This window comes from Apis laboriosa, unplaced genomic scaffold (genome assembly GCF_014066325.1).
Source record: "Apis laboriosa isolate Shangri-la unplaced genomic scaffold, ASM1406632v1 scaffold84_cov144, whole genome shotgun sequence".
NCBI lineage: Eukaryota > Metazoa > Arthropoda > Insecta > Hymenoptera > Apidae > Apis > Apis laboriosa.
Genome location: NW_025224606.1, coordinates 338928 through 366919, shown reverse-complemented (window position 1 = coordinate 366919; position 27992 = coordinate 338928). Strand labels below are relative to the sequence as shown.

Sequence of the window (27992 nt, the reverse complement as noted above, 5' to 3'; positions counted from 1 at the left end):
TATTAAACAGAATTGATTAAATAAATTCACTACATTTTATTCATTAAAAAGTAAAGTTAAAATTAAAGTTATAATTATAAATAATATAATTAAAATTTTTTAATTGATTGTTTGTAATTATTCTTTATATCTTTATATCTATATTTGCCGATTTAAATTTTTCACATTAAATGCAAATTATTTATTTTTTCATTTTTAATATGATTTTTTCAATTCAAGAATCTATTAATGCAATTAAAAATTATTGAATTATTGATTTTAGATTATGTTGTATTTGAATTCAACTATAATTCATTATAATATATAATTTCTTTTTCATAGTAAATCAATAGATAAAATATCCAATTATATGTATTATTTAATTAGGTTCAAACATGAAATTGATGTGCAAATATTATTTAAATACATTTAATTATTAAATTCTAATGTATCAATTTTTAAAATAATAATAATAAAAATAAAATCATAAATTTTAAATATTTATGAATTCGGATATTTCATATATAATATAATAAAATAGTATATATCATTGTGTTAAAACTTAAATAAATAAAATTGAGAGTAAAATTATTGATAAATCTTATAATTCCAAAATATTACTTATAATTAAAATATTATACACTTTGATTATTACTGTAAAAAGTATACTTTCATTCGTAAGTATTTGGATTCTTCATCTAATCCTTATCTTTGAACTGATATAATATACATATACGTAAAATCGTAAATACGTAAAAATAATAATCGTAAAAAAAAATCTTCTTTTAAAATTGAACTCTTTTTTTATATCCCTAAGTTATTATCCATCCATTTTGAATAAAAAGCGTGTTATTGAAATACAAGCATGAAATATAATTCAATACTAGCAAAGAATTTAACATATTATTCAATATAAAATAATATGACGAGAAAAAATGGTATACTAATATCTTTTAAGAGAAGTTATAAAAAAAATTTTTTAATTTTTAAATTCATGATGGTTTTAATTGCGTACAATACAAATTTTTTTAATATTTACTGACCATTTAAATTCTTTCAATTTTCTTTGAAAAGATTATTTTCACTTTTTTACTCACTTGCTACTGTGAAATGGTTTTCAAGACAATTTAATTTCTGAACATAAGTAGAAGGTTCAATCTTTGAAATAATCTTACAAATTATTTGACGAAGTTATAACAGTTCATGGATTGATAATTCAATAAAATGTCCAAATACTTATGAATAAATGTATATACTTCACAGTTTCTTTATAAGCAACATGATTTTAAATAGATACTTGATAAAATTTCTTTAAATGTTATACATCCTCAACAATTCTTTGTAATTCGCAAATAACATTATAGTTGCACCAACAATAAATATTTTGGTGAAGTCCTCAATTTAAAAACTATAACTATATCATATATCTATCTTACATTTATATCATATATATATAATACATAATCATAAATATATAACGTATATACATATATTGTACATATTTGTTTGCAATTCCCTTTTTTTTTTTTTTTTTTTTCACTAAATTTGGTCTTCGATATTATCATAATTGTCTGTTCTTCAACAAATTTTATATCTAATATATGTATTCACTTAAATTTGCCATAATTTTTATTTATTAACATTGTGTAGAAAAATACAAGCATATGTATTGGATATTTATATAAATTAATCTATATTATTAAAAAAAATTTCCTAAAATATTGTAGAAAGCATAATTCGTCATTGTAAAAAAGATATGCATTCATTGAGTAACGCAAGAGATGATATGATTGTGTTTTCTTATTCCACGTTTTTTTAATTTTAAATTCACTGATAATTATTTAAAATACTTTCCCGCAATTATTAAAAATCTTTGGACAATGTTTTCTCGCGATATTTACATACGGTACATTACTATTTACGTCCACCTTTTCAGCGCTGCTTAATTTGTTCCATACATGAATTGCCATCGCTTTTTCTAACATTTTCATCGTTGCATTCTTGTTCTTTGTTTGAAAGTATACTTTCCAATTGTCATAATGGATTGGATAAAAAGCCGAAGGAGGAAAAACTTTAAAACCTTGACATCGATTTGTGGACATGTCCTGAATCTGTGCAAAAGAAAAATGATTTCTGTATATTACTTTCTATTTTCATTGTTTCATTATCAAACTGATTCGAATTATAATAAATATTTAAAAAATATAAAACATTCAGGATCGAAATTTTTCAGTTCACTTTATTCAACAGAAATATTGATTCTTATTTATGTATGATTCAATTATTTTATTTTATTTTTTTTATTTTATTTTAGTTTGATTTTTTCTTTAATGATGCTCTTCCAAGTATAAATGAGTTTTTTTATTAATATGAGATTAAATATAATACAATTTGAATTATATTTGTGATTTTTTTTTATTTATGAAATAAAAAAAAATCCATGAAATAATAAATATAATCTAAATCTATGGATATTATTTTATTTTAATTAAAGAAATTTCTAAAAATTTTTTTAAAGAAAAACTAAATGTAAGAAAATTTTTAAATTATATTAATATTATTTCATATATTAATTTGAACTTGAATTAGATTGTAGCTTAAAACTTCCATGGTAATGAATCTTTTATAATTATGCTGTAACTTGATTTTGCAGTTATAAAATATTTAATGTATTTCATTTTTTATAGTTATTTTATAGTTTTTCGGTATTTTTTTTGTATTCTTATTGTTTACATCATTTTTGTTACTTCATATTGTTTAAATGATTTTTCATATTTATTGATTTTTTATTGATTTATTATACTAATTTCAAACAATTTTTTTCTTTCTTTTTTTTTAAATTTTTGTTTCGATTTTGTTAACGAATTATTAACGAAAAATACTAGTTAATAAAAAATGTATAAATTTATCACACTGCAGCGATAATGTTGAGTATAGTTAATGAGTTGCCAATCTCGATATATGTTTTTCTTGATTGTTTTATTTGTTTGTTAAAATTTATTTTTTTATCTATAATTCTATTGCTATAATGCGATAAGTAAATAAGTTGTGTAAATTTTTTTGTGATTGACCAATGTTTTTCACTAACAATTTATTAATAAAGCTGAAACAAAAATTTTGATAAAGAAAAATATTGTTTAAAACATCTCAAAAATCATTGATTAAATCTTTTTTGCCTGTTAATTTCTGATATACCCTATATAATATTTTAAATATTTTATATATTTATAAAATAATAAAAAATTATTCAAAAATTAAAATTAATAAATATCAATTTTTAATGTCAGAATGTCAAAATAATGTCAGAATTAGATTTTCTACATTCATACAAATGATTTGTATAATTTATTTTTATGTATTTTATTATATAATTAATAACTTATATTGTAATTTTTAACTGTATTATATTTTCTTCATTATTACATTTTTAATAAAATAATAACATTTTTAATAAAATAATAAAAATCAAATTTTATTTTAATTGTCAAAGAATATTGTATTGATTATTACATTAAAAAAGTATATTCTATACTTTTATATTATAATTATTGTATACAATCTATTTCATATAAAACTGATAAGAATTTATCTAAAATGATATGAAAATAATTAATTTCAAAAAATGGTAAGTAATAATCTTTTAATCTTACTTACATTTTTTGTTGAACAAAATTTTTGTAATGTTCTAGTAATTACACCAGGACCATTATTACCCCAAATATCACCTCGAAAATTTGCTCGTATATCGCGAATACAAGCATCAGCCATTCTTCGACCTAGCGTTGAAAAATCAAATCCTATTACACCTGCAGCTACATACTTCCAATCTTCAGCACCGGCGAAATTTGTTAAATGTTCAATGGATCTACGAAGAAGTAAAAAAACAAATTATTTGATTATATATTTATAAATTTTATAATTCATCAGAGATTTTTTTAATTTTACTATATACATATTTAAATTATGTAATATAAAGAACAGTATTAAAATTTTATTGAGATATGTATTATAATGAATATCTTCTTCCATCTTTTAAATGAATGTAGAATAAGTTAAATAGCTTATGAATATGGTGATTTTAAACATAGTTTATTTAATATAAAATGTAATAAAAAAAATTGTATATTGAAAACTAAATTATATATTATGTATTTGGTTATGATTAAAAATCATGTTGTAAATTTTATTTTTTTTATTTTTAATTTTCATCATATTTTGATTTATCATTTATAAAATTAATTATAGACATTTATAGTCAAACATCTTTGTCAAAATAAATACATAAAATCATAATCTTCTGATATACTATAAATTAGATAAATAAATAGATTATAAGTAAAATTAAAATAAAATTCCAAAAACTTTTGGTAGAAAGATACAAAATTTAAAAGATAATAGAGAAAGAAATATAAAATTTTAACTTTGAATATTTATTAATTTATACGATATTAATGAAAAATTTTATTTATTATTATGAATTATATATTAAATTATTATAATATTAATTATATTATCATAATTATAATATTTATTATTATTATATAAATTATATATTAAATTATATATTATAAAAATATGTATAAAAAATTATATATTAAATTCTATATATATAGACATGATTAATATAATTGGACTGTAGAAAGCATTATTATCAAATGTATTTGTATTTATATATTTTATAATATATCTAATATAATATATCTATTAGATATTCTATATTTAAAATATTTGTTTCCATAAAAACTCGCAAATAGTAGGTTTTATCAAGAATCATTTTTCTATTTACATTATTCTTACATATTTTTCTAATTACAATATTCAATGTATTAATAATTGCATATCTTTGTATATACAATTTATCAATATATAAAATCGAAATTTTAATATTTCAAAAACTAATAAATAATCGAAACTAAAATTTTAGATCTAGTCTATTTCTTTTTTTTATTTTTTCAAATTTCACAATAATTGTAAATCAAGAATTATACTCAAATATACAATACTTTTGAAATTATAATCAAATATTAATTTAGATTATATTTATTATTATCTATCATATATTATTAATTTTTTACTCTTTACGTATATACATTTTAATTATAAAATATATTTTAATTATAAAATATTATTATTATAAGTATTATTTTAATTATAAAATATATTTCTCTTCTATTTATGCAATTATTTTATAAAATGCAAATATATTATATGTATAATATTATAATATATATAATATGTAATTAAAAAATAAAATATAGAACGTTGTAAAACAAATTTATAAATTTTCTTATATTTTCATATATAAATTAATATAATTCATATAAGAATAATAATTCATATAAAAATCTCCATTATAAATTATTTATTTTTCATAAGATTTCTAATCATATATTAATGTGATTAGAAAAATTCTAACATTAAAATATTGATTCTAGAGGACAAAAGAAAATTGATATAAAAATCGATCGAGACTTATTTAATAAAATGTAAATAATTGAAGTTTGCATTAAATAAAAAAATGCGGAGATGTAGCTTTATCTTCGTCATACCATCATATCACTTTGTTTCCATCTTGTTTTATTTAATATGCAAACTTATTATTATTTAAATTATTACTATTTAAAATGCAAACTTGCTCATAATTTAATAAAGAGTTTCATCGAAATTTTTGTAAATTTTTTATTTTAATTTCTAAAATTATATAAATTTTGTATATTTTTTTCAAATAATTATATAATATAATATTAAATAATTATAAATTCCAATTAAAATGCACTTACGTGATGACAACAACATCCAGATCCAAATATATTCCTCCGTATTTCCAAAGTGTCAGATACCTTAGAATATCAGACATATGATTTCTTGGCCATCGACTTCTTTTCAATATATCACTTTTGTACCATAGATCTAAAGGTGTATCTTTCATATAATTTTCGGGTTTGATATATCTGATATGAATGTTTGGATAAGTTTGTAGCTGTTCAAACATTTCTTTGGACTCTATGGAAATCTTTGAAGGAGAAACAAATAATAGATACACATTCATATTTGGATTCATTTTTGCGGCGGATTCGACAGCACATGCTTGGCGAGCGTTTAACATCAAACCGTTTTCATCAAAACAGGATGTCTCGTGGAAGAAGATATTCCTATCTGTGTTTGGTTTATCTATTTTTGATTAGAAAAAAAAATACATTCATTTATAATTATGATTTTTTTAAATTTTAAATGAAATAGAAAGATTTTAATATTTTTAAAATAATATTATAAAATAATATTATATCAAAAAATAATAATATAATACAATAAGTAATACAATAAATAATAATTTGACAAATTTTTGATAAAAAATTTTTTTAATTAAATTTTATAAATTTAAATTAATTCTAAACATTGTATACGAATATTTCTTATATATATATATATATATATATATATATATATATATATATATTTTATCTTATTATACAATTAAATTAAAACTTATTATACAATTTATATATATAATATATTTTTTTTAAGTGGAAAAATGGAATATTTTACAAAAAAAAAAATATAAAAAAAATGTAGAGACAAAAATTTGGATGAATTATATGGTATAAAAATTTATCTATTATATAATAGAATAGTCGAAAATAAAACAAATCAATTTTTTTTAAATAAAACTCGACATTTTTTTTATTTATAACATAATAATTTACTGAAATGAATTTAACAATCTACATAATAATTAATATTTTTTAATAAAATATTTATTATACTTTTTAATTCATTCGATTAATATTCGAGTTTACTTGGAAATATTATTTTAGTTTCCAAATTTATAAAATGTTCAAATTTATTATATTTAAGTTAAGTTTAAGTATTAAGTATCAAGTATTTGGAAGTGTTTTTTTCTTATTTTCTGAAACATAGGGAATTTTATTAGTTCAAATCCATTTATAAGATATTCTATTTCATTGCTTCCGATTAGATTGCATGTTATAATTTAATTATATTTAAATTACATGCATATGTATATGTAACAGATATAATATTAAAAAATAAAAAAAAATGGAATAGATTGAGGAAATATTGTTATTTTAATTTGAATATAAATTGTTATTTTAATTTGAATATAAATGTTAAAAAGTCTTTAAATATTAAATTTAGACTTTAGATTTTAAATATTAAAACAAACATAAAAGTTATGCAAAAATGTCAGTTGAAATTTTACTAAATTATAATTAAATTATATATTTATGAAAATTTTCTATAAATAGCAATAGAATATTTTTTTATATAATATTTTTTTCTATAATAGCAACAGAAGCTGAAACTGTTATAAAAAACTATTTTCATATTATAAATATTATAATTATATATATTTAAGTATTTGCTATACATATTTGCATTTTTATTTGGATTTTGCTATTATGTTTGCATTGTTATTATATTTTGTATATTTGTTATTTTGTATATTTTTGTATATTTAAATTTTCCGTAAATTTTTGTAATCTATAGAATTCAACCAGCAGAAATAAATATTTGATAATATATTTAATAACTTATTATTTAGTTTAAATAAAATAGTGTTTTAAATAGAATGTTATAGTTTCTGAAAATAAAATTTAATAAAAAATTTTTCATTTTAATCAAACCATAAAATAAATAAAATATTTCTTTAACAATTTTTTTGACAATTTGAAACATAAAATAAAATATTTTATTTTAATAATCTGATATAAAATAAAATAATATTTAATTTTAATAACTTTAATATTAAAATATTAAGTCATTTCAGAATACAGTTTTTTCGATTTATTTTCTGACATAAAATCTAAAAACAGTTTCTAAATATTTCTAAAAAAATTAATGGAAACAAATTGCAAATAATGGTATATATAAAATATTTTTGCACATAAAAAAAACTATTCTACCAATTTTATTACGATTTCGGTATACAATATATAAAAGAATATTAAGAAATTATTTACTATAATTACTTATTCATAATCAAATTAATCATCAAATATAATAAACGCGAATTATTCTCTAATATATATATTCTATAATATATTTTCTAATAACATTAATATTTAAAATAAAGGAAAATGAAAAAATAAAATATTATAAGATAAAATATTTTCAATATTCTTCGAATAAAATAATACTTTCAAATACTATTTTATGAAACTTATTGTATCAAATAAAATATAAAATATTTTATTTTCAAAATTATACTTTAAAATAAATAAAATTATTTAAAATAGTATTTTACTCAGCTTTGTATTTCCAACTGTTTTTTGTTAATAATTGTTACAGAATCATAACTAGAATGTGCTATTTTGAAATGGTAATTTCCTTAAAATTGATCAAACGAATTGAATTTTTTGCAGAAGTTAGTAGTTTACTATATAACATATAAAAAAAATTTTAAAATTACAATTGGAATCACGAAGAAAATAGTAAAGCTAATTTCTAACAACTTTTTTATCTGAACTTGTAATGAAAAATAAAAAGTTATATTTTATAGATTACATATGATATATAAATATATATATTGGAAATTTTATCGAAATTAATTAATTTTGCTATGAATTAAAATAATTAAAAATGGCGAAAAATTGCAGTTTTTCAACATTTTCGTAATATAAAAATTTTTATGTTTTTTGATGCACTTATTTTTATATCAACCAATTTTGATGAAATTTTATATTTCTATCTAATTGATTAATACAATAATGGATAAAAATATAACTTTATTAATTAAATAATTAAAATAATTAAAACAAAATAATTTTCTTAAAATTGAACTAACGATTTGAATTTTTTTACTTTTTTTATTTAAATCTTTTTTTTATTTATAATGAAAATTTGAAACATATATTTTGTAGATTTAGTGTATAATACATATTATACATATAGATAGCATAATCTAAAAATGTATGTTTCAAATAATATCTTTAATTTTTAAATATACGCAGTTATATATGCAGCTGAAAAATTGAAATTTCAATTCCAGAAATTGATAATTACGCGATAGTTAACGTATTTAGTGATATGAACATAAATGCTTAAATATAGAGTACATAAAAAAAATAAGACTAGTAACTATTATAGCGTGATTTTACATTTCTGGATTTTTGAAAAAAGAGATTTGTTAAAAAAATTTTCCGCAAAAATTTGATCTTGAAATTCAGCGTTAAATTTTTTTATCTTGGATATTTGCCACAGAAACAAAAATATCAAATAATATACATATCACAAATAAATTTTTCTTGAAAAATGATTTTGAATTTTTATAAATAATTTTGTTTAATATATTTATATTTATAGAGAGATAATTGATTAAAATTTAGTTAAGTTAAAATTACACTAGCTAATGCAATGAAATGCAAAAAAAAATGAATTTAATGAATAAAGAAAACAATTATTGTGTAATGTATTCGAAAAAATATCAATTTGATTTTCAACATATATTAATAATTTACTGTTTATAAATTATTTATTTCATCCTAATACATTAGAGATTAGCTGGATTTTATAATAAAAGGTTATCATTGCTCTTATTGCTGTCCATTCATTAATGGATAGTAACTCAAATAAGAATTAATCACAAGAATAAATTGTTCACATTCATATCCAATTATACAATTATACAGTGTGATAAAATTTCTGCTGATGGATTATGAAAAATAAAATACAAACTATACTTTTTAAAACAATATAGTATTTGTAAAATGAAAAGAATATTATTGGATTGGATTTAACACTTCATTTTCAATGTCAAGAATTATTTAGATTTATATTATTAAATGTTAAAATTTCAAGAGAACGTTCCTGTAAGATTTTTGTTTCTTATGTTATTATATGCAATAAAAAGATTATTATATATAATAAAAAAATTTGATTTTGATTTTTACTTGGAAATATTAAGATCGAGATTAATTTTGCAATAAATTTTTTTAATAGATCTCCATCATTCATCTAAGAAGTGTAGCATAATCACACGTAATAATCATAATATTATTTTTCGTATATTTTCTATTCTATAATGTTTGACGAATATATCAAACTTTTTTAAAAAATATAGAAAATAAAAAAATTTTTCTTCATATTCAGTTTTTCTTTTGTATATATGTTCAATACAAGAATTATTATTTAGTATCCACTGTTATTTTGGGTTTCATTGCATTTTTCATCGTTTTATAACTGTTTTCTGTAAAAATAAATGTACGCCACTAGGAACACATTTTAATTTTTGATGTCTTTAATTATTAAACAAAAAATGTAACAGTTAATTGTACATTGCTATAATTACGAACAATTTCTAATGTTTCTATTAGATGAAGTGAGATAAAACTAACTGATTATAATAACATATCCAAAAAATGTTGGAATATTTATAAATTGGAAATTTTAAAATAATTTCAAGCAATACTTTCAAAAACTTTCGAAAATGTGTTGAATATTATAATTTATTTATTCATTTAGTTTATTTCATATATATTATATGATATATATGAAATAATTTGATATAATTTTTTATTAATAAAAAAATATTTATTATATTCAATATATCCAAAATTCTTTCTTTGATATATAAGGTTTGAATATGTTCGTATTCAATTGATAGCACATAGCCAACACTATTCAACTAGGCAACACATTCCATGATTGACTAGTGTTTTTTTGTTAATAATTCGTTAACCTATAAAATTTTTGGAAAAAAAAATGTTTTTTAAAATTATTTAAAAAATCTCCAATAGATTCCCATATTTTTATGAAATTCTGTATAAAACTCTCCAATAAAAAATTTATAATAGTTTTAATATATAATTCTGCAGACATGACTCCAATGAGTGCCTCTTCTTTTCTTCCTTTGTATTTTTCGTTTGCTGCTTTTCAGTTTCTACATTCCTTGATCCAATGCCCTGGTTTGTGGCAATAATGACATATGCCTGGTTTAACGTTGCCTTTTTTGAAATTTTTCTTGTATTGATGCTTATTGGCAGTAAAAGCAATGTTCTCTGCCCTTTCTTCGGTTCCTATCCTTGTTTCCTCAATGGTGAGCCTTGAAATAAGATTTGTGAAAGTTCTTTCGTTGGATTGAGTTGATTCCCACGCACTAATAAAATATTTGAATGATGGAGGTAATGTCATGAATATTTTAGTAATAATCATTTGATTTGGAATTTTCTCACCCAGAGTTTGTAGCCGATGTGCAAGATTCTCGATTTTTACGATGTGAGTAGCGACATCATCGCCCGACTTCTTCTGGTAATTATACCATTGCTGCAATAGCATGTGTATACTAGTATCAGATTTTTGTTCGTAAACAGATTCCAGCTTTTTCCACATATCCTTAGCCGATTCACAATTGATAATATGCAAAAGTGGTTTTTCATCCACTGATGTGGCGATTATGCCTTGAGCTGTACTGTCGAGTTTATTTTTTTATTTTATTTATATTATTTTAAACTCGAGTTTTGTCCAGGTAGCGCGTGCTCGATTTGCCGCATCATTTCCTGGTACAGGAAGAATTGATTCACCTGTAACTATTTCCCATGCACCATGCAGGATTTCAAAGTAACGCGCATTTGAAATTTCCATGAGGCCCAATTTTCCAATCCTTTCAGCTTATTAATACGAAAAGTTTCATACTCCATCACGATTAGGGTTATATTTCACGTTTGCTCAAGGCCGGATAACAAACCCATATGCTTTTTCAATTTAATTGTACTTTACTTACTTATTATTATACTTTATTTAATTATTTATTGTTTCTTTCGTAATCTGGGCCCATAACCTGTTGACTGGGCAGTGGAAAACAATAAATAAAATATACGGGTTTAGCTGAATGAATATATTTGATTATACGTGATTGCGCGTATCTGTTTATAAAACATTTGAAATACGTGTATCGAAGAAAAACAAATAGCTACCAACTATGAAATAATAATGTTGCCGACAACATTCAATAATGAAATCACATATAAAATTTCAGTGAACTTTAAATTCTATAACAAATAGGATATATTTAAAGCATTTTAAACATATAGTTTATTATACTAAAATATAATATAAAAGGAAAATATTTTATCTAACTCATAATCCACTTAACTATCTATTCTATTATTATCTATTATCATTATATTATTTTTGCCAAGATTATTTTGCTATTGTTATGTTACGATAGATTTGTTATGATTTGAATAAAATAAGATTTAAATAAAAAATTAAACATGTCAAAACACATGTTATATATACTAACTTTATTAAATGTTATATATTTTATCAACTTTATTAAATTTAAAATCCATTCCTTTTCTCAATTTTTTCAAATTTCATATCGATTAGAATATGGATATTGTATAGAATATAGAATTATATTTTTTGGAAGTACAGCTGATCGATGATCGAAATTAGCAAACATATGTACATTTAGTTTGACATTTGAATTTTTTTAATTTACTTGTTATTTTCGAGATGATTTTGATCTAAACTAAAATAGAGCAATGATTATATGTATAGAAAAAAATTCAAAATCTTATCATAATTAAAAATATCTAAATGTCTATAAAGATTTTATAAAAATTTATAAAATTTATAAAATACGTTCTTATTTGGAACAATTAATCAAAAATATTATTATTATTATATAGAATTTCAGTTTATATGTATTTATATTATGTGATGTGTTTATATTAATAAAAGTTAAATGCGATTCCATGCTTATATATGTTGCTGCATATATATATATATATATATATATATATATATATATATATATATTATAATAATTATAATTATAATTATAATAATATATAATATATAATAATAATTATAATTACAATTATAATAACATAATATAATATAATATATATTTATAATATATATTGTTATAATAATTATAATAATTTAATTATATATAAATTTTTATAATATATAATATATAATTAATATAATTTATATAATATATAAATAAAATATATATACATTATATATAATAATATTATATTAATAATATATTATAATTATATTAATATAATATTAATAATTATAATAATTATATAATATAATTATATATTTATATAATTCTATGTATATACATATAAACTTTAAACACGTAATCGATTTTACAATTTCAAATATATCACTTGCACTGATTATATATAATGAGTTTATTTTTATATGTAAATAGCAATTTATGAATGTGAAAGAAGTTAATAATATCTATAATGCAATTACATTTACTAAAGAAAAAAATGTTTCAGAATCATTATGAATCAAAATAATAAAATTAATAATTAATTTAATATTAAGGAATCAATCAATATTAAGGAATCGTATTGTAATAATACATATTATAAAACTGGATTCAATTTATAAGAATTGATTATCTATATATATATTATATAAGCAATAATTAGATTTATCTTACATTTATCTGATACAAGAAAAATAAATAATTCCAATAAAAATTGTATTGTTTTTTTCATATTAAATATTTATCTGAAGTTCTTTAAAAAGAACTTCAAAAATTCATTCTAATAAAATAACCATTTAATTTAAAACCGCATTCAATAAAACAGAGTTAAAAGCTAAACTTAAAAAAGTAGCTAATTAAAATTTTGAATAAACTTATTTTAATAACTTTGAATAATAAATTATTAAAATAATTGAAGTAACTTTATTTTTAACTTCAATTGTTAAAATTTTATGCATCTTTTCAACAAGGTTACAAGATAAATAATATCTTGGATAAATTGATAAAATTTAGTAACATTGCAGTTTATATGAATAATGTTTTTCTTGCAACAGAAACATTAAAATATTACTTATACGTTTTAATTCTTATCTATTTTTAATGTTCTATTTTCAGTATGTTTTTTGATAATTTTTTCTTTTACAAACAAAATATTTTAAAACAACTGCGAATAATAAGATTTTTCTTTAATTTTACATTGAATTTGTAAAAAAAGTTTATTGTATTAAAATTTATTTGAATTATATTGTATTTGTAAAAAAAATTAAGCTAAAAAGATAATAAATAATTAATAAATAAATTTCAATTTTATTTATAGCTTATTATATAAAAGAATATTTAATAAAAGAATATTAATATTTTTAGAGAATTAATTCTAGAAAAACAAAACAAACAAAAAAATTAGTATACAAAAATATCGAGTGAAATTTATTTATTAAGCTATTAAGATAAATAATTTAAATTATTTAATTTAATTGTTCGCGTTATGTGAAACAAGAAGAATATAACAGAGATAGAATGGTTCTATTCTATTTCCGTTTTGCTTGATCTAATACGAATTTCAATTGCTTATAACTTAATAAATAAACTTTATCGTTATTTTAGTATAGCAAAATTTTTTTTATATATAATAAGTATATTTATATATAAAATGTACAAATTTAATATATAAATTGTATATAATTATATAAATTCTTTTATATTTATTTTATCTTTAGAATTGATATTTCAAAGATATCTCATGAATATATTAACACTTCGCATATGAATTATAAATTTTATTAACTTTAATATAAAATTATATTAAAATTTCAAGTCATTTTCTTATTCAAATCATATAAAAATATTTTTTTATATTATAAAAACTTAGGGAAAAGAAGAGAATATTAAGAATATTAAAAATATAGGAAAGTAAAATTATTGTTACGTATTTGATGCATCGAAATAGAAATTAATTAATAGAATATTAATGAATATGATATTTTGCTTAAAGAAGAATTCATTTATTTTGAATAAATTTTTCGTTTATGCATAAAAAATAAAATCGAATTACGAATAGATAAATATAAATTTTTCTTTACAAAGATTATAAATTTAAGATATATTATTATAGGAAAGAAGTAGCATGAAAGAGATACGTATTGAAAGGAACTTATAAATTTCTTGAAGATGAAAAATTTGCCCGAACGATCATCTTTTTTCTATATTTTTTGATATTTTTTTATACAGAATATCAAATTTCATTAATTAACATATTAAAAAATAATTCCACTTAAAAAAAAATTATTTTTCATATTATTTTTACTTATCCAGTCATAAAAGAATTAATAAGACCAGAATATATCTTTGACACATTTCCATTTATCTGAAACTTTTATTTTTTTTATTTTTTTTCGTTACAAGTAATAATATTGAGAAAATCAAAATATTAAAATGAGATGAGACATGCTATATAGGATCTTGAAAAGAAATTCTTTTATTTTAAATGTTAGAAAATGATTAAATACAATAAATTGTATGATATAAAATGTGCGTGTTTTATTCTCTATAAAAAAAATGTTACAAATATTTTTTAACAAATACAATATTTATTCGAGAAAGATTGATTACGAAAAATTGAAACGAATTGCGAAAAAAATTTATTAGAATTAAAATTATTTACTAGAATAAAAACTTAATCCGTAAAATATTTTAAAAAAAAATATAAAATTAATCAATAAAATATTTTTTTTTAAAATATTTTATTGATTAATAGTAATGGATCAAACATATTTAGAATGATAGAATGACGATAATAATTAAATTTAATATTTTCATTAATAATTAAATTTAAAAGTTAATAATTTGAAAATTTATTCAAATGTTTTCAAATGTTATAAAAATATTTTTTTGAAGAAAATAAATTGAATAATAAAAAAGTAATAAAAAAAAACTTATGCTTTTAGATTATAAATAAAAAAATTATGCAAATAATCAAAATATTAAGAATTTTCTATTCTATTTTAATTTCTATTCTCTTAAAACAAATGAGTATGATATGTCAATAAAATATTGAAATTAATAGCGAAAATTGTAATTGGAACTGAGTATCTAATATCTAATATGAATATTTAATTCAAAATAGATATTATTGAATATTATCTTAATATTATTGAATATTAAAATACATTACATAAAATAAAATAATAATAAATAATAATAAAATAACAATAAATAATCTTTCAAGTAATCTTTTATTTAGTATGGACTCAGATTAAAATAGTTGATAAAGCTTAAAAATATTTACGCTATATCATTGAAATTATCATAATCTCCGATGATTATGATAATATAACTATCACATTAATTAATATGATAACATTTTTCTTAGAATCATAATGTAATTGAAATTAACAATTCAGCTGATATTTATAATAAAATATAGAAAATAAAATCACATTATAAGAATATTTTAATTATATTTTAATAAAAAAATAATTTTTATTATATTTTTAAGCATTTTTATGCACAAATAAATTAATAAAAAAAGATTTATTTCATATTATTTAGAGTTGTATAAAATATATAAAATGTTAATATATTTGTAGAACATCTTTAAAAATTCGATTATAGAAACAAATGCAAAAGTTGAATTAGTTGAAGTTATTTATCAAATTATAAACAATTAAAATTTGTGTTATAAAACAAAATAAAATAGCAGCGCTGGAAATATGTCTCATTGTATTTTGTTTTATTTAATACAAACTTAAATTGCTTAATAATAATTTGATAATAATAATAAATAATAAAAAAATAAATCTCAATTGACATTGTATACTAGATATTATCAAAAATAAATACAAAATTATTGTTCTTTTGTATTTATTTTAATCTTTAGTTATCCTAAAATTATTCCAGAAATATATTAATATGTATATCTCATTATCTATTGGTTGTTTTTATTTCATTAAAAAAATTTTAATTAAATTTTCTTGTATGTAAAAACATTTATCAAATGGCTGTTTAATTTTTTATATCTATTTTTTTTACAAAATATCAAGATCACATTGAATATAATAAAAATTATTTTTTTGAAGTTGTTCTTTTTTTCAATATTGTATTATAATTTAAAGATTTTATAAAATAATTTTAAATTGATGTTGAATTTTAAAATGAAACAAAATATTAAATATAATACAATTTACTTGCTAGAAGTTTCTCTATTATGAACATTATAGACAAAAATTATAAATAGAAGTAATATCATAAAATACATGAAATTTAGAGATATATTATATGTGTTGTATTATATGTGTTTTGTTAAGTATCGTTCGTGTAACTATTAAGATGTTTTTAAAAATATTTGTAATAAATGTCATTTTCCCAGAGAATTTTTTACAAGTGATATATACATATCATTGATACATATCAGTGATTATACATAAAATTTATTTATTTTCCATTAAATATTCATATATTATAATATTTAAAATATGTTGAAAATTTTCTTTTTTATAATATTATATACATCCTTACATAATATATTGTATTGATTTTTATTAATCGAAAATAGGATTGAATTAAATTTATATTTATAAAGATTGAATTAAGGATTATAAATATCCTTATATATAATTAGATAATATTATAATAATATCATAATAATATTATAATAATATCATAATTAGATAAAAATTATTTTATAGAAAACATTATTTTTGGAAATTAATTTATAAATAAAAAGTAATAAAATTTGATAGAAACATTTTTTTGTTCATAAATAAAATATAATTCGATATTCGATTCGACTTTTGTAATAATAATTTATACTTTGATTTGTTGCTCCGAATTAGATAATTTACAATGTGTCAAAATTTAGAAATAAAAATTAAATTTTGATTTTTTATAATTTATCTATACATATTTTAATATATTATAATAATATTTTTTTATAATATTATAGTAATATTCCTTTTATAAATAATCAATAAAAATACAATTACAAATAATGAATTTATTATTTTATTTTATATTATAGTTATAACATATAAATATTATTAATTAATTGTTTTATAATATAATATAAAATATAATATACACAAATATAATATATAATATATAATAATGTAAATATATAATATTATAAATAACATTCATAATAATAATATTATAATATATATTATAATAATTAATTATAATTAATTTTTATTACATTTCATTATATTGTTATTATAATTATTATTCACATTATTTCTATTATTACTTCTATTAAATTGCACAGACAAAATTCGGTAGAATTTTTAATTGCAAAGAAACTTGAATTTTTTTTTCTTTGAAAATTATTATAGCAAAAATATATTTGTTTGTATAGATTGTGAAAGAAAAATCCTGGAATAAAAAAAGGAAAGGAATAAAAATGAAGCTGTTTTGAAGAATATTAAATAGTTAAATAGTCAATAACCTTAATTATAGAAATCAAAAATATCCAAAATTTATTAATTTATTAATTTCAAAAAACTGAAAAGAAAAAATAAAAAAACTATTAAAATAAAAAATACTTATTTTCAATATTTTTTATTTTAATAACTTATAAACATATTTCATTGAAAAATAATGAAGAAATTTTCTTTTCTATAAAATAGTCTCATTTATTATCATTTAAAAAATAAACTTCAATTGAAATTTTTGACTTGTAAGTGATGTATCCAGATATAATTGATATTCGTTTGATTGTTCTAAAAATACTTCTTATTAATTTTATTAATAAATATGAAGTTTTTATATACCATACCATAAAACTTAATTTTTATCCTATAGTTAATATACTGGCGCCAAATGCAAGCCTTGTGATTAATTAATGTTTTTTGTTAATAATTCGAATAACTCGAATAATTTGTTAATAACAAAGTCAAAGTGAAAATTTTTGAAAGAAAAAAATTGCTTGAAATTATTTTAGGAATCATCAATTGAACTTTGTTGATATTTGAGATATTATATCTATATTATTTTATATTATTCTAAAAAATCTTTTTCATTATTTATACACATAGATTTAGAGCAAAATTTAAAAAATACATAAATTGGTTTATTTTTAATTAAAATTATATTTTCTTATTGAATGTTTTAGACTTTTTATAATTTATCTACATAACGTATTATTTAAGTTACTAAATTTAAGTTATTAAATTTATAGACTAGACCTTTATATGAAATAGATTATAATTATATATGAAATAAAATAATCAAATAATTTGATGATTCTTTATAAAAAGAATTGGTTCTTTAAGTTATCTTGAATATTTTGCAAATAAATTAAAGACATTTTAAAAAAATTAAATAGTGGAAGTTTTAGAAAAATGGAACTTTGATTCTTGAATGTAAACAAAATGCTCTATATTTAAATAATATGTATAAAATTTTATAAATGATAAAATATCATTAAAATATATTAATATTATCTAATATATTTCAATCATCTAATTTGAAAAAATAAATATAAAATTAAAATTTGATAAAAGTAAAGAAGAATAAAAAAAACCAAACTTATAGAACCTATGGAACAACTAATAAAATGATATGATTCGTTAAATTAGTTTTATTGTATTGATTAGGATTTTAGTATTTAAGTTAACTAGATAAGTATCACTACGATACGTAGATGACATTGTATGGTTTCTCTACTTATATGCGTTTCTAACGCTTATAAGTTAAATTGTTAATTTAATAAATAATCTTAACCGACATTTTCGCATTTCAATTTTTATGTTTATTTCAATCTAAACTAACTAGTATTATAAATTATTCTATAAATATTATAATAATCTATAAATAGCAGTCATGCAAAATTCAATCGACATTGAATTTGACTTAACTATTTCATTCTTATTTTATATCACATTCTGTCATATTTATATTAAAATGATAAAATTATACAGATTATTAAATTTTTACTAATAAATATTGTCATTTTATAACTAAAAAAACATAGAATTTAAAAAAATTAATTCAATCTCATTTTCAATAAAAAAATTGTTAAAAACACATAATTTCACATTTTATAAGCAATGTTCGAAACAATTGTTATAAGCAATTGTTTTTTTAAATAGCTTCAATTCTTGCTTTTAGTTAAATAAAATTCTATATATATTATTCTTGAAAAAACTTCAATTTAAATATTTATAGATGCATAGATACATTAGAATAAATTGATAAGAGTATAATACTGATTTAATAACTTAAAGCAGTAATAGTTAAAACATTGAAGATGGTAATGTTTATATAAAAATTTTGAATGTATGAAATATTTTCATTTATAAATTTTAATTGAGATACGCATTTCTTTTATTATATCACAAAACAAATTTAAAATTATTTTTGTTCTAATTTTAATTAATTTTTATTTTGAATTAATATACATTTATATTTCACATTTATTTTTAATGTATTTGTCAATTTACTCAAAATTGATATCATATAAATTTATCGTTCAAGACAATCATTGCAAGTCAAGAAAAATTTCAAAATTATTTGAAAAGTAAAATATATATCGATGTTAAATAATAGATTCGCGTTAATTTTGGATTGCTTGCTGAATACAAATAATTAAATAAGAAAATTCATAACTCAAAAAATTATTTGAAACTTGAAAAAATATTTCAAATCAATTAAATAATATATGTATATTGTAAAGTTTTGATTAATAGGATTTTATATATTTTGAATTTATTTTATTTAACTAATTTAATCAAACATGCACAAACGCATTAACTGTAAATTTGATAAACAATAAATGCAATTAGAATACAAATATAATATTAATTGATGTAGGTTCGTATAAACGAACTTACATGAAATAAAAAAATAATTGAATTGCAAAAAATTAATTTGTTTTCAAAACGGAAATTTCAATGAAATTAGTAATTTCGTGATTTTGTTGTAACAGAATCTTCTATTTAACTCGAATATCTTGTTATGTCCCTTATTATTTATATTATTTACGACATGATAAAAAGTCAAAGAAAAACATTATATGAAAAAAAATAAAATATTATGAAATAAATTTTTCTCAATATCATATTTTTTAAGATATCAAGGATATTAAATTTTTTTAAAATGGAACTATATATTTTTATTATTGTATTATGATGACTGAAAATCTATTATAATGATCTTCCAATGAATTTAAATAAATTAAATATTTATCAAAATTAGATAATTCATGAAAATTGATTTTAACACTAAGTCTGTTCGAAATAATATATAAATTTCGATATATTTATTTAAATGATTCATGAATAATTATCTTTTTTGTAATTCTCACATTATGATATATGATATATATAATTCTTATTATTTTTCGAAATTAGATAAATATCGACATGATAAAAATTTTAATACAAATTAAAAAAAAATATTAAAATTAGTAAACATTATTTTAAATATTTGTTAAATTTATTTTAATATAATATATTTTAAATAAGATAAATTTATTTTTATTATTTATGTTTATTAACTTTTCTACAAGAATCATTTCGGGTTAATTTGAAATTATCGATGATGAATTTGCTAATAACATTTATTTACCGATACATTAAAATAACTGACATTTTTGAACTTGCATTCTAATGCATGTATATAGATTTATTATTACTTACTCGATTAATATATGTTTGATTTCTGTATAAGTTATATATATATTATATTATAGTTATATTAAAATATATATAAATAAACAGTATATAATTCGTACCTATGATACTTTAAATCATAATTCGTATAATTATATCATATCACTCATGATTCGTATAATTTTCCATCGAAACCATTAAGATATAAAATCATAAAATATAATAAGCGGAAATTTTTTATCTAATGATAAAGCTTGCAAAATTGTTATGAATATAATTATAAAAACAGAAAAAATCTATTCAAATATATCTTCTTAGAATATACTTTAAAGTAGTATAATATTATTTCAAAGAAAAAAAATAAGCATAATATATCAAAAAATATTGATAATTTTAATTTATCAAATAAATTATCGAAAATCTTATATGGAAAATTCTTTGCAGAAATTATAAGAGAGTAACCAAGAAATATAATATTATTTTTAACGAATATGATAATTTAAAAATTTTAGGAAAACTAAAAATCTGGTTAATGGATGGTTAATAATACATTTAAATTAATTTCTAGTTTTTATAAACAATTATAGATCATATATAGTAATATTAAACAGAAAAATTAAACTCTTTTTTTGGTATATGTACTTTTGTCATCGAAATGATAGAAAATTTATGAATTATTATATATTAAAATTTTTAGCTTCTGAATTAGGCATTGTATTAAAACCACAATTTGTTATTACGGATTTAGAAAAACTGTCATAAATGCAGTCGAATTTTCATTGACAAATATAAAAAATTATTTTTTCACTTATGTCAAAAACTATATAGAAAAATTATAAACAATGATTCAGTAAAAAAAATAAAAAATTTATATAAATATTGCATATTTGACATTCTTGTCAAATTCACATTTAATGATTTAAAAAATTTATTTTCTTTTGAAGCTAATATCATTGTGAAATGGTTTAATAAATATTATATAAATAGCAGCGTTAAACATAATGCAACATTAATGATTCGGTCTCTACTTTTTTTATCGGAAATATAGTCGGTCTATGATAATAATTTTCCATACACTTAAAATTTTAAAGAAGCTTGGCACTGACATTGGAAATGTATAATTGATCGCAATAATGCTTATTATTATTCAAAATTGATTATTATTCAAAATTGATTATTATTCAAAAATAATTGAAATTTAGAAAGAAGATGGAGATAATGTTGATAATGGAGATAATGTTCTTGAAAAATTATCATTATCACACAACGAAAAAAGAAAAAAAAGAAGATCGTGTACAAGAAAATAAGATTCAACAAATAATACAAAATAATACAAAATTAGATATACAAAGAAATGAATTTTATAAAAATATTAACACATGTATTATATTTTTATAATACAAATTATATTATATTATATTTACTTATATTATTATTGTATATAACATGTATATAATATATTAATTAATAAAGTTATTTAAACTTTTAGAATTTACTTCATTATTTTTTTTTAAATAAGTTTTTTTTGGAAATGAATATGTAGATAAAAACACGTTTACTAATACTAATTAATAATAACCGTAATAATTGTCGATAAAAGATCGAAAGTTCGATGAAATAAATATCGGTAAAATGACTATTGATGATTTTATATATCGATAAATAAGTTAATATTGTCGGCGAATTCGATATCGGTGAAATCGTATTGATAAAAATGTTGTCAATGAAATAATTGTAATAATTGTAATAATTAATAATTTAAAGATAACTCAATTATTTCATTATCTATTTCATTATTGATTGATTAATTTCTATGAATTTTTTGTAAATTATATTAATATTCAAAATTATGTCAATATTATAGTATTATATCATCGAATTCATTTTAATTTTATTTATTATGATATTATATAAAAATGTATTATGATATTATATAAAAATATATAATTCCATTTAATTCCACTTAAATAATTTTAATATTATATTATAAACAATAAGCAAAATTTAAAATGTCTAAATTAAATAGAACATCTTATAATCGGTACAGTAAAAATCGAAAAAAGAAATTATGATTCATGACCAATACAAATTAGAAATATAAAATATAATCAAAATAATTTACTTTTATTATTCCATCAAGAAACGCTATTTAATATATATATACATAAAATTTTGAAAGATACATAATGCATGATAAGTGGATCACTTTAATTTTAAAAAATGATTATGTCTAAATAATATTAGTCGTATTTCATAAACATACCTAATTTAGGATCAAAATCCAAAAGACTGTCTGGCATATTCGGTTGATTGTAACACGAAATATCATCCCAGACAACGATGTTCATCAATGGTGAAACGTGTTGTTGAATAAAGTCATTATCAGTAGAAATCATCAAGATGAAGAATATGACAGCGCAGAAAAAGCAAAGAAGCAATTTCTTCTTCATTTTCCTTGAATGACTGTTGTTGATTCCAACAGTTCTACCAGTTATAATTGTATCAAAATTCAAATTTGAATCTTCTCAAACGTATATATTTTTTTATATTTTTAAATATTATATTAATATTAAATATAGAAAAATTTCTCATAATCATATTTCGAATTCTTTATTGAATTAAAAAATATGCTTCCTTATCGCATTATATTTACATATGATTTTATACAATTATCTTAGCATGTATAAATTATATATACAGGATAAATTCTAAAAATCTAAATAATAAGATCTTATTCGCAATCTAATTAATGTTTTATATAATCGAATTTCTATTGTTTTATAATATAAAAATTCTTCAATATTATCGAAATCTAATATATAAAACAATTGAATGAATCTAAGTGTTTTATGAAATTTCTCATTAAAAATGATGATTAAAAGAATTGAAAAAGCGATATTAAAATTGAAATTCGAATCTTCGCAAATTTGATTTTTGAAAATAATTCTTCAATTTTAAGAAGATTGCTTGATGTCATTCTAAATTTTTGTGGCTATCAAAAAATTTGTGATATTGGACATATTGTTTAATTCTAAAATAATTGTAAAAATTCTATTTGAGTTCGATTTGGTTTTTCTTTTGTAAATTCATTGAAATATATTAGGTATAATATCAAATTTAAACAATGATTGAACTATATTTATTGTGATATGAATTCTTAAAAAAAATTAATTTTATATGATGCTTACACATAAATTGATTATGTTACACATAATCTTTATTTTTATTGATGTGTAGAATGGACAATATTTTTACAAAACTTATTTATAATATATATTCGCTGTTGATTCAAAAAATTTTCAAAAAATTGATTTAAAAGTTTCACAAAATTTATTTATAATATATATTCGCTATTATCTTATCTTACTTAATTTATTATATATATTGTAATTTATTGTACTTTGAACATAAATTTGCATATTTTAAACAATTTTTTTGTAAAATAAGTAGAAATATATATATCCTATATTATATAATTTTGAATTCAATTCTAATACGATTAAATATCTTTAAAAACTGTCTTTATTTTGTTTTTTCATTTCCGACTGTAATTTAACATTAATTTAATAATTTAATAAATTCATTAATTTTTATAATGAAATATATTTTTAGTTTTAAATTAAATTTTATAATTAATTAATTAAATTTAATAATTATTACTAAATTTTATCTAAAATTAAATAATTTAATCAATATTAATTTTTAATATTATATATTAATCTATTAAGATAAATTAATTTATAAATTAAGTTTAATATATAACAAATTTATTTTTTAATTCTGAAAACAATATTTCAAATTTCTAATATTCGATTTGATATAACTTTTATGTAAAGATAGCTAAAAAATTTAAAAATAATTGCTGCCACTTAAATTTATTTTTATTAATTTTAATTTTCGAATTTAATTAATTTTAAATATTCATATTTTTTTATACAAATTATTAATATAATTAATTTTTAAATTATAATAAAATTTATTTAATAATTTTTTATATATATTATTTATTTATTTAATTTTAAAATTAAAATTTAAATTCTATGTTTTTTAAAACTTGCTAGAATTTTAACAATACATAAATCAAATTCTATATTTTTTAAGAAGATTGACATTTAGATTGACATTAAGAAGAAGAGATTTTTTAAAACTTGCTTGAAATTTTAAATGTATTTAATTATTTAATCTTGTTTTTTCATAGCATTTATATAATCAACTATGATATAAGTGTTTCAAAAACTTGATATAGATAAACTAAATGATATAATATAAATAATGTTTCCTAGATCTTTTTGTTTTTCAAATTCCTATAATTCAAAGATGAAAATATTCATATATTTCATCCTGCAAATCATAATTTATTAGTAAAAGAAGATAATATGAAAATTGAATATATATAATGATATCTTATATTTATTATATAAATAGGGTATTTATATCAATTATTGTGTTTCTAACTTACTTTTTTCTATTCACAATTAACAATCAATCAAATTATAGAAATAAATAAATAAATTGTATTTATTATTTATCAATTTATTTATAATTATTTATTAATTTTTTACTTATTATTTATTTATTTATTTATTATTTATTTATTATCTATTTTTTAATTCTAAAAACAATATTTCAAATTTCTAATATTCGATTTGGCATAACTTTTATGTAAAGATAACTAAAAAGTTTAAAAATAATTCAATAAACAGAACTTATATTATATTTCGATTTTTTTTTAAATAATTCAATATTAAAATCAATTTTAAATTTGCTTCTATTATTTGCCATGCTAAAAAGTAGTCAAGTTTTTAATAATACGTTAATAATTATCACAAAAAACTTTTAATAAGACATAACCTTACTTTATAACAAACGAACAATATGAAACATAATATCTAGTATGGAGCATAATATTCAATTTTTTATATATATTTAGTATTCATATATACAATATATATTCAATAAAAGAGTACAATATTAAAACATAGCAATTGGTTTTTCGCTTTTTGAAAACAATATTTTCAAAACTCATTTTCTTTGTTTTCATAATAACTAACTTATAATTTTTCTTATTTTCATTGTTATTTGAGGTTATTACTATTATTATTATTATTTAACATTTTATTTGCGAACAAAATTTCTACTAATTAGAAAAACATTAAATTATACTTTGAATATATTGTAAAATAAAAATAAAATATAAAAGTTTTTGTTTATTTAAAAGACACAATAATTAATATAAATACTTAATGACATATACAACAAAATAATAATACAAATTCAAATCGAAGTAAACATACGTACAATTTGCATATCATATGAAGTTACACGTCAACGTTCACGGTAAGGGTGGTCCATATTGCGCACCCATCAGTTCCTATCCTTTTTTCGTATCAGTCTGTTTCATGGAATCGATAAACTGGAAGGCAATTCCGTTATTCTGTATGGGTATATTTTGTATGAAATATAACATGGTAAATACTATTATATAGATTATTCTTTTCTCACAAATACTACCGATTTGAACTAATTTTGTTCTTGATGTAATTTTTATTGATACTCAAATTAATTGATTACTCCAATTCAATTGATTACACTAATATCACTGTTAATAAGCATTATCTTTTGCTAAACTCATCCGAAAAATTTTCTGTTCTTTCTATAAATATTTTCCTTTTATTTTGTTTTGTAACTTGTTCGAAAGATAATTATTTTTATATTCATTAATATATTAGACACAATCATGAAATACTCGAAATGAAAATAATTTTATTATATAAGATGAATAATGTATTGTTTAAGGTTTTATTTAAGATTTTTTAACGTTATTCACAGAACTGTATACATTTTTGCTCGTCACTGCATGCATACGTCTATCTTTGTACGCAGCCGAACAGGGTGGTCGCGCGCATGCGTATTATATAATTAAAGTTATATATGTAATGCTTGATAAATATTTTACTAAAAATGTTAACAGATTTATTGTTTGCGAATTATTATAAATTTCTTTTTTGAAATTATTGTATGACTTATTATTTTTTATATTTTTGCTTTAGTAGCAGAAAAACAATTTGTTTTAAAAATATCCAAAAAATTGCCGCAAAGTTTAAATGATTTTCAAATATTTTATTATATTATAAATCAAAATATCTAAATTGAAAAACAATTTGATATTAGCCCAGCATTGATATAAGAAGTGCGAAAATGATATTATTATGATATCCTTAGGAGACAATTATTATAATTATCTCATAATAAAAGAAAACAAACAAATTATGTTACCTCGTAAGTTGTAATTATTAAAAATTTATTTCTATTTAAAAATTTTTTATATAATATTTTAAAAATTTATCTTTTACGATCTTGAACATTTTAAATTATTCTAAACTTAGGAATTATGATTATATTATTCTTTAATTGATGATAAAAGACAATAAAATATTTTAGTGAATTTTAATTCTTTATATTAAAACAGAAATAAAAATAAAATATAATAAATATAAAATTAAAATACAACATGTGTATATATATATATATATATATATATATATATATATATATTTACAATATAAATCGTATATATTTACAAATATCTATAGATTATGCGCTTGATAACTTTTATGGTAATTTAGTAAAATATAAAAAAATTATAAAATTAA

General features: G+C 18.0%; 1 protein-coding gene across 5 annotated transcripts; it reads right to left on the bottom strand.

The window, feature by feature from the left end:
* Window positions 1-1537: 1537 nt before the first annotated feature.
* LOC122719560 (lactosylceramide 4-alpha-galactosyltransferase-like) lies at window positions 1538-27178 on the bottom strand. Of its 5 annotated transcripts, none has more exons than XM_043945491.1 (6): window positions 26842-27178; window positions 26638-26752; window positions 23603-23823; window positions 5760-6150; window positions 3634-3844; window positions 1538-2090 (listed from the first exon to the last, which is right to left on the bottom strand). In XM_043945491.1, the coding sequence occupies exons 2-6, from the start codon at window positions 26649-26651 to the stop codon at window positions 1821-1823; spliced, it is 1107 nt and encodes a 368-aa protein (XP_043801426.1). In that variant the 5' UTR covers window positions 26652-26752; window positions 26842-27178; the 3' UTR covers window positions 1538-1820. The 5 variants fall into 5 exon arrangements, with proteins under 5 accessions (XP_043801426.1, XP_043801427.1, XP_043801424.1 ...); XM_043945489.1 differs by having other exon boundaries at window positions 1539-2090; window positions 26638-26773; window positions 26851-27178; XM_043945490.1 differs by having other exon boundaries at window positions 1539-2090; window positions 26851-27178.
* Between the last annotated feature and the right edge of the window lie 814 nt (window positions 27179-27992).

What these genes read in the sequence shown, in the direction of transcription:
- LOC122719560 (XM_043945491.1), bottom strand. An exon ending in GGATTTTGATCCTAAATTAG is followed by an intron (nt 6,151 to 23,602) that starts GTATGTTTATGA and finishes AATCAAAAATAG; the next exon opens with ATAAACCAAACACAGATAGG. An exon ending in CTGGATGTTGTTGTCATCAC is followed by an intron (nt 3,845 to 5,759) that starts GTAAGTGCATTT and finishes ACTTCTTCGTAG; the next exon opens with ATCCATTGAACATTTAACAA.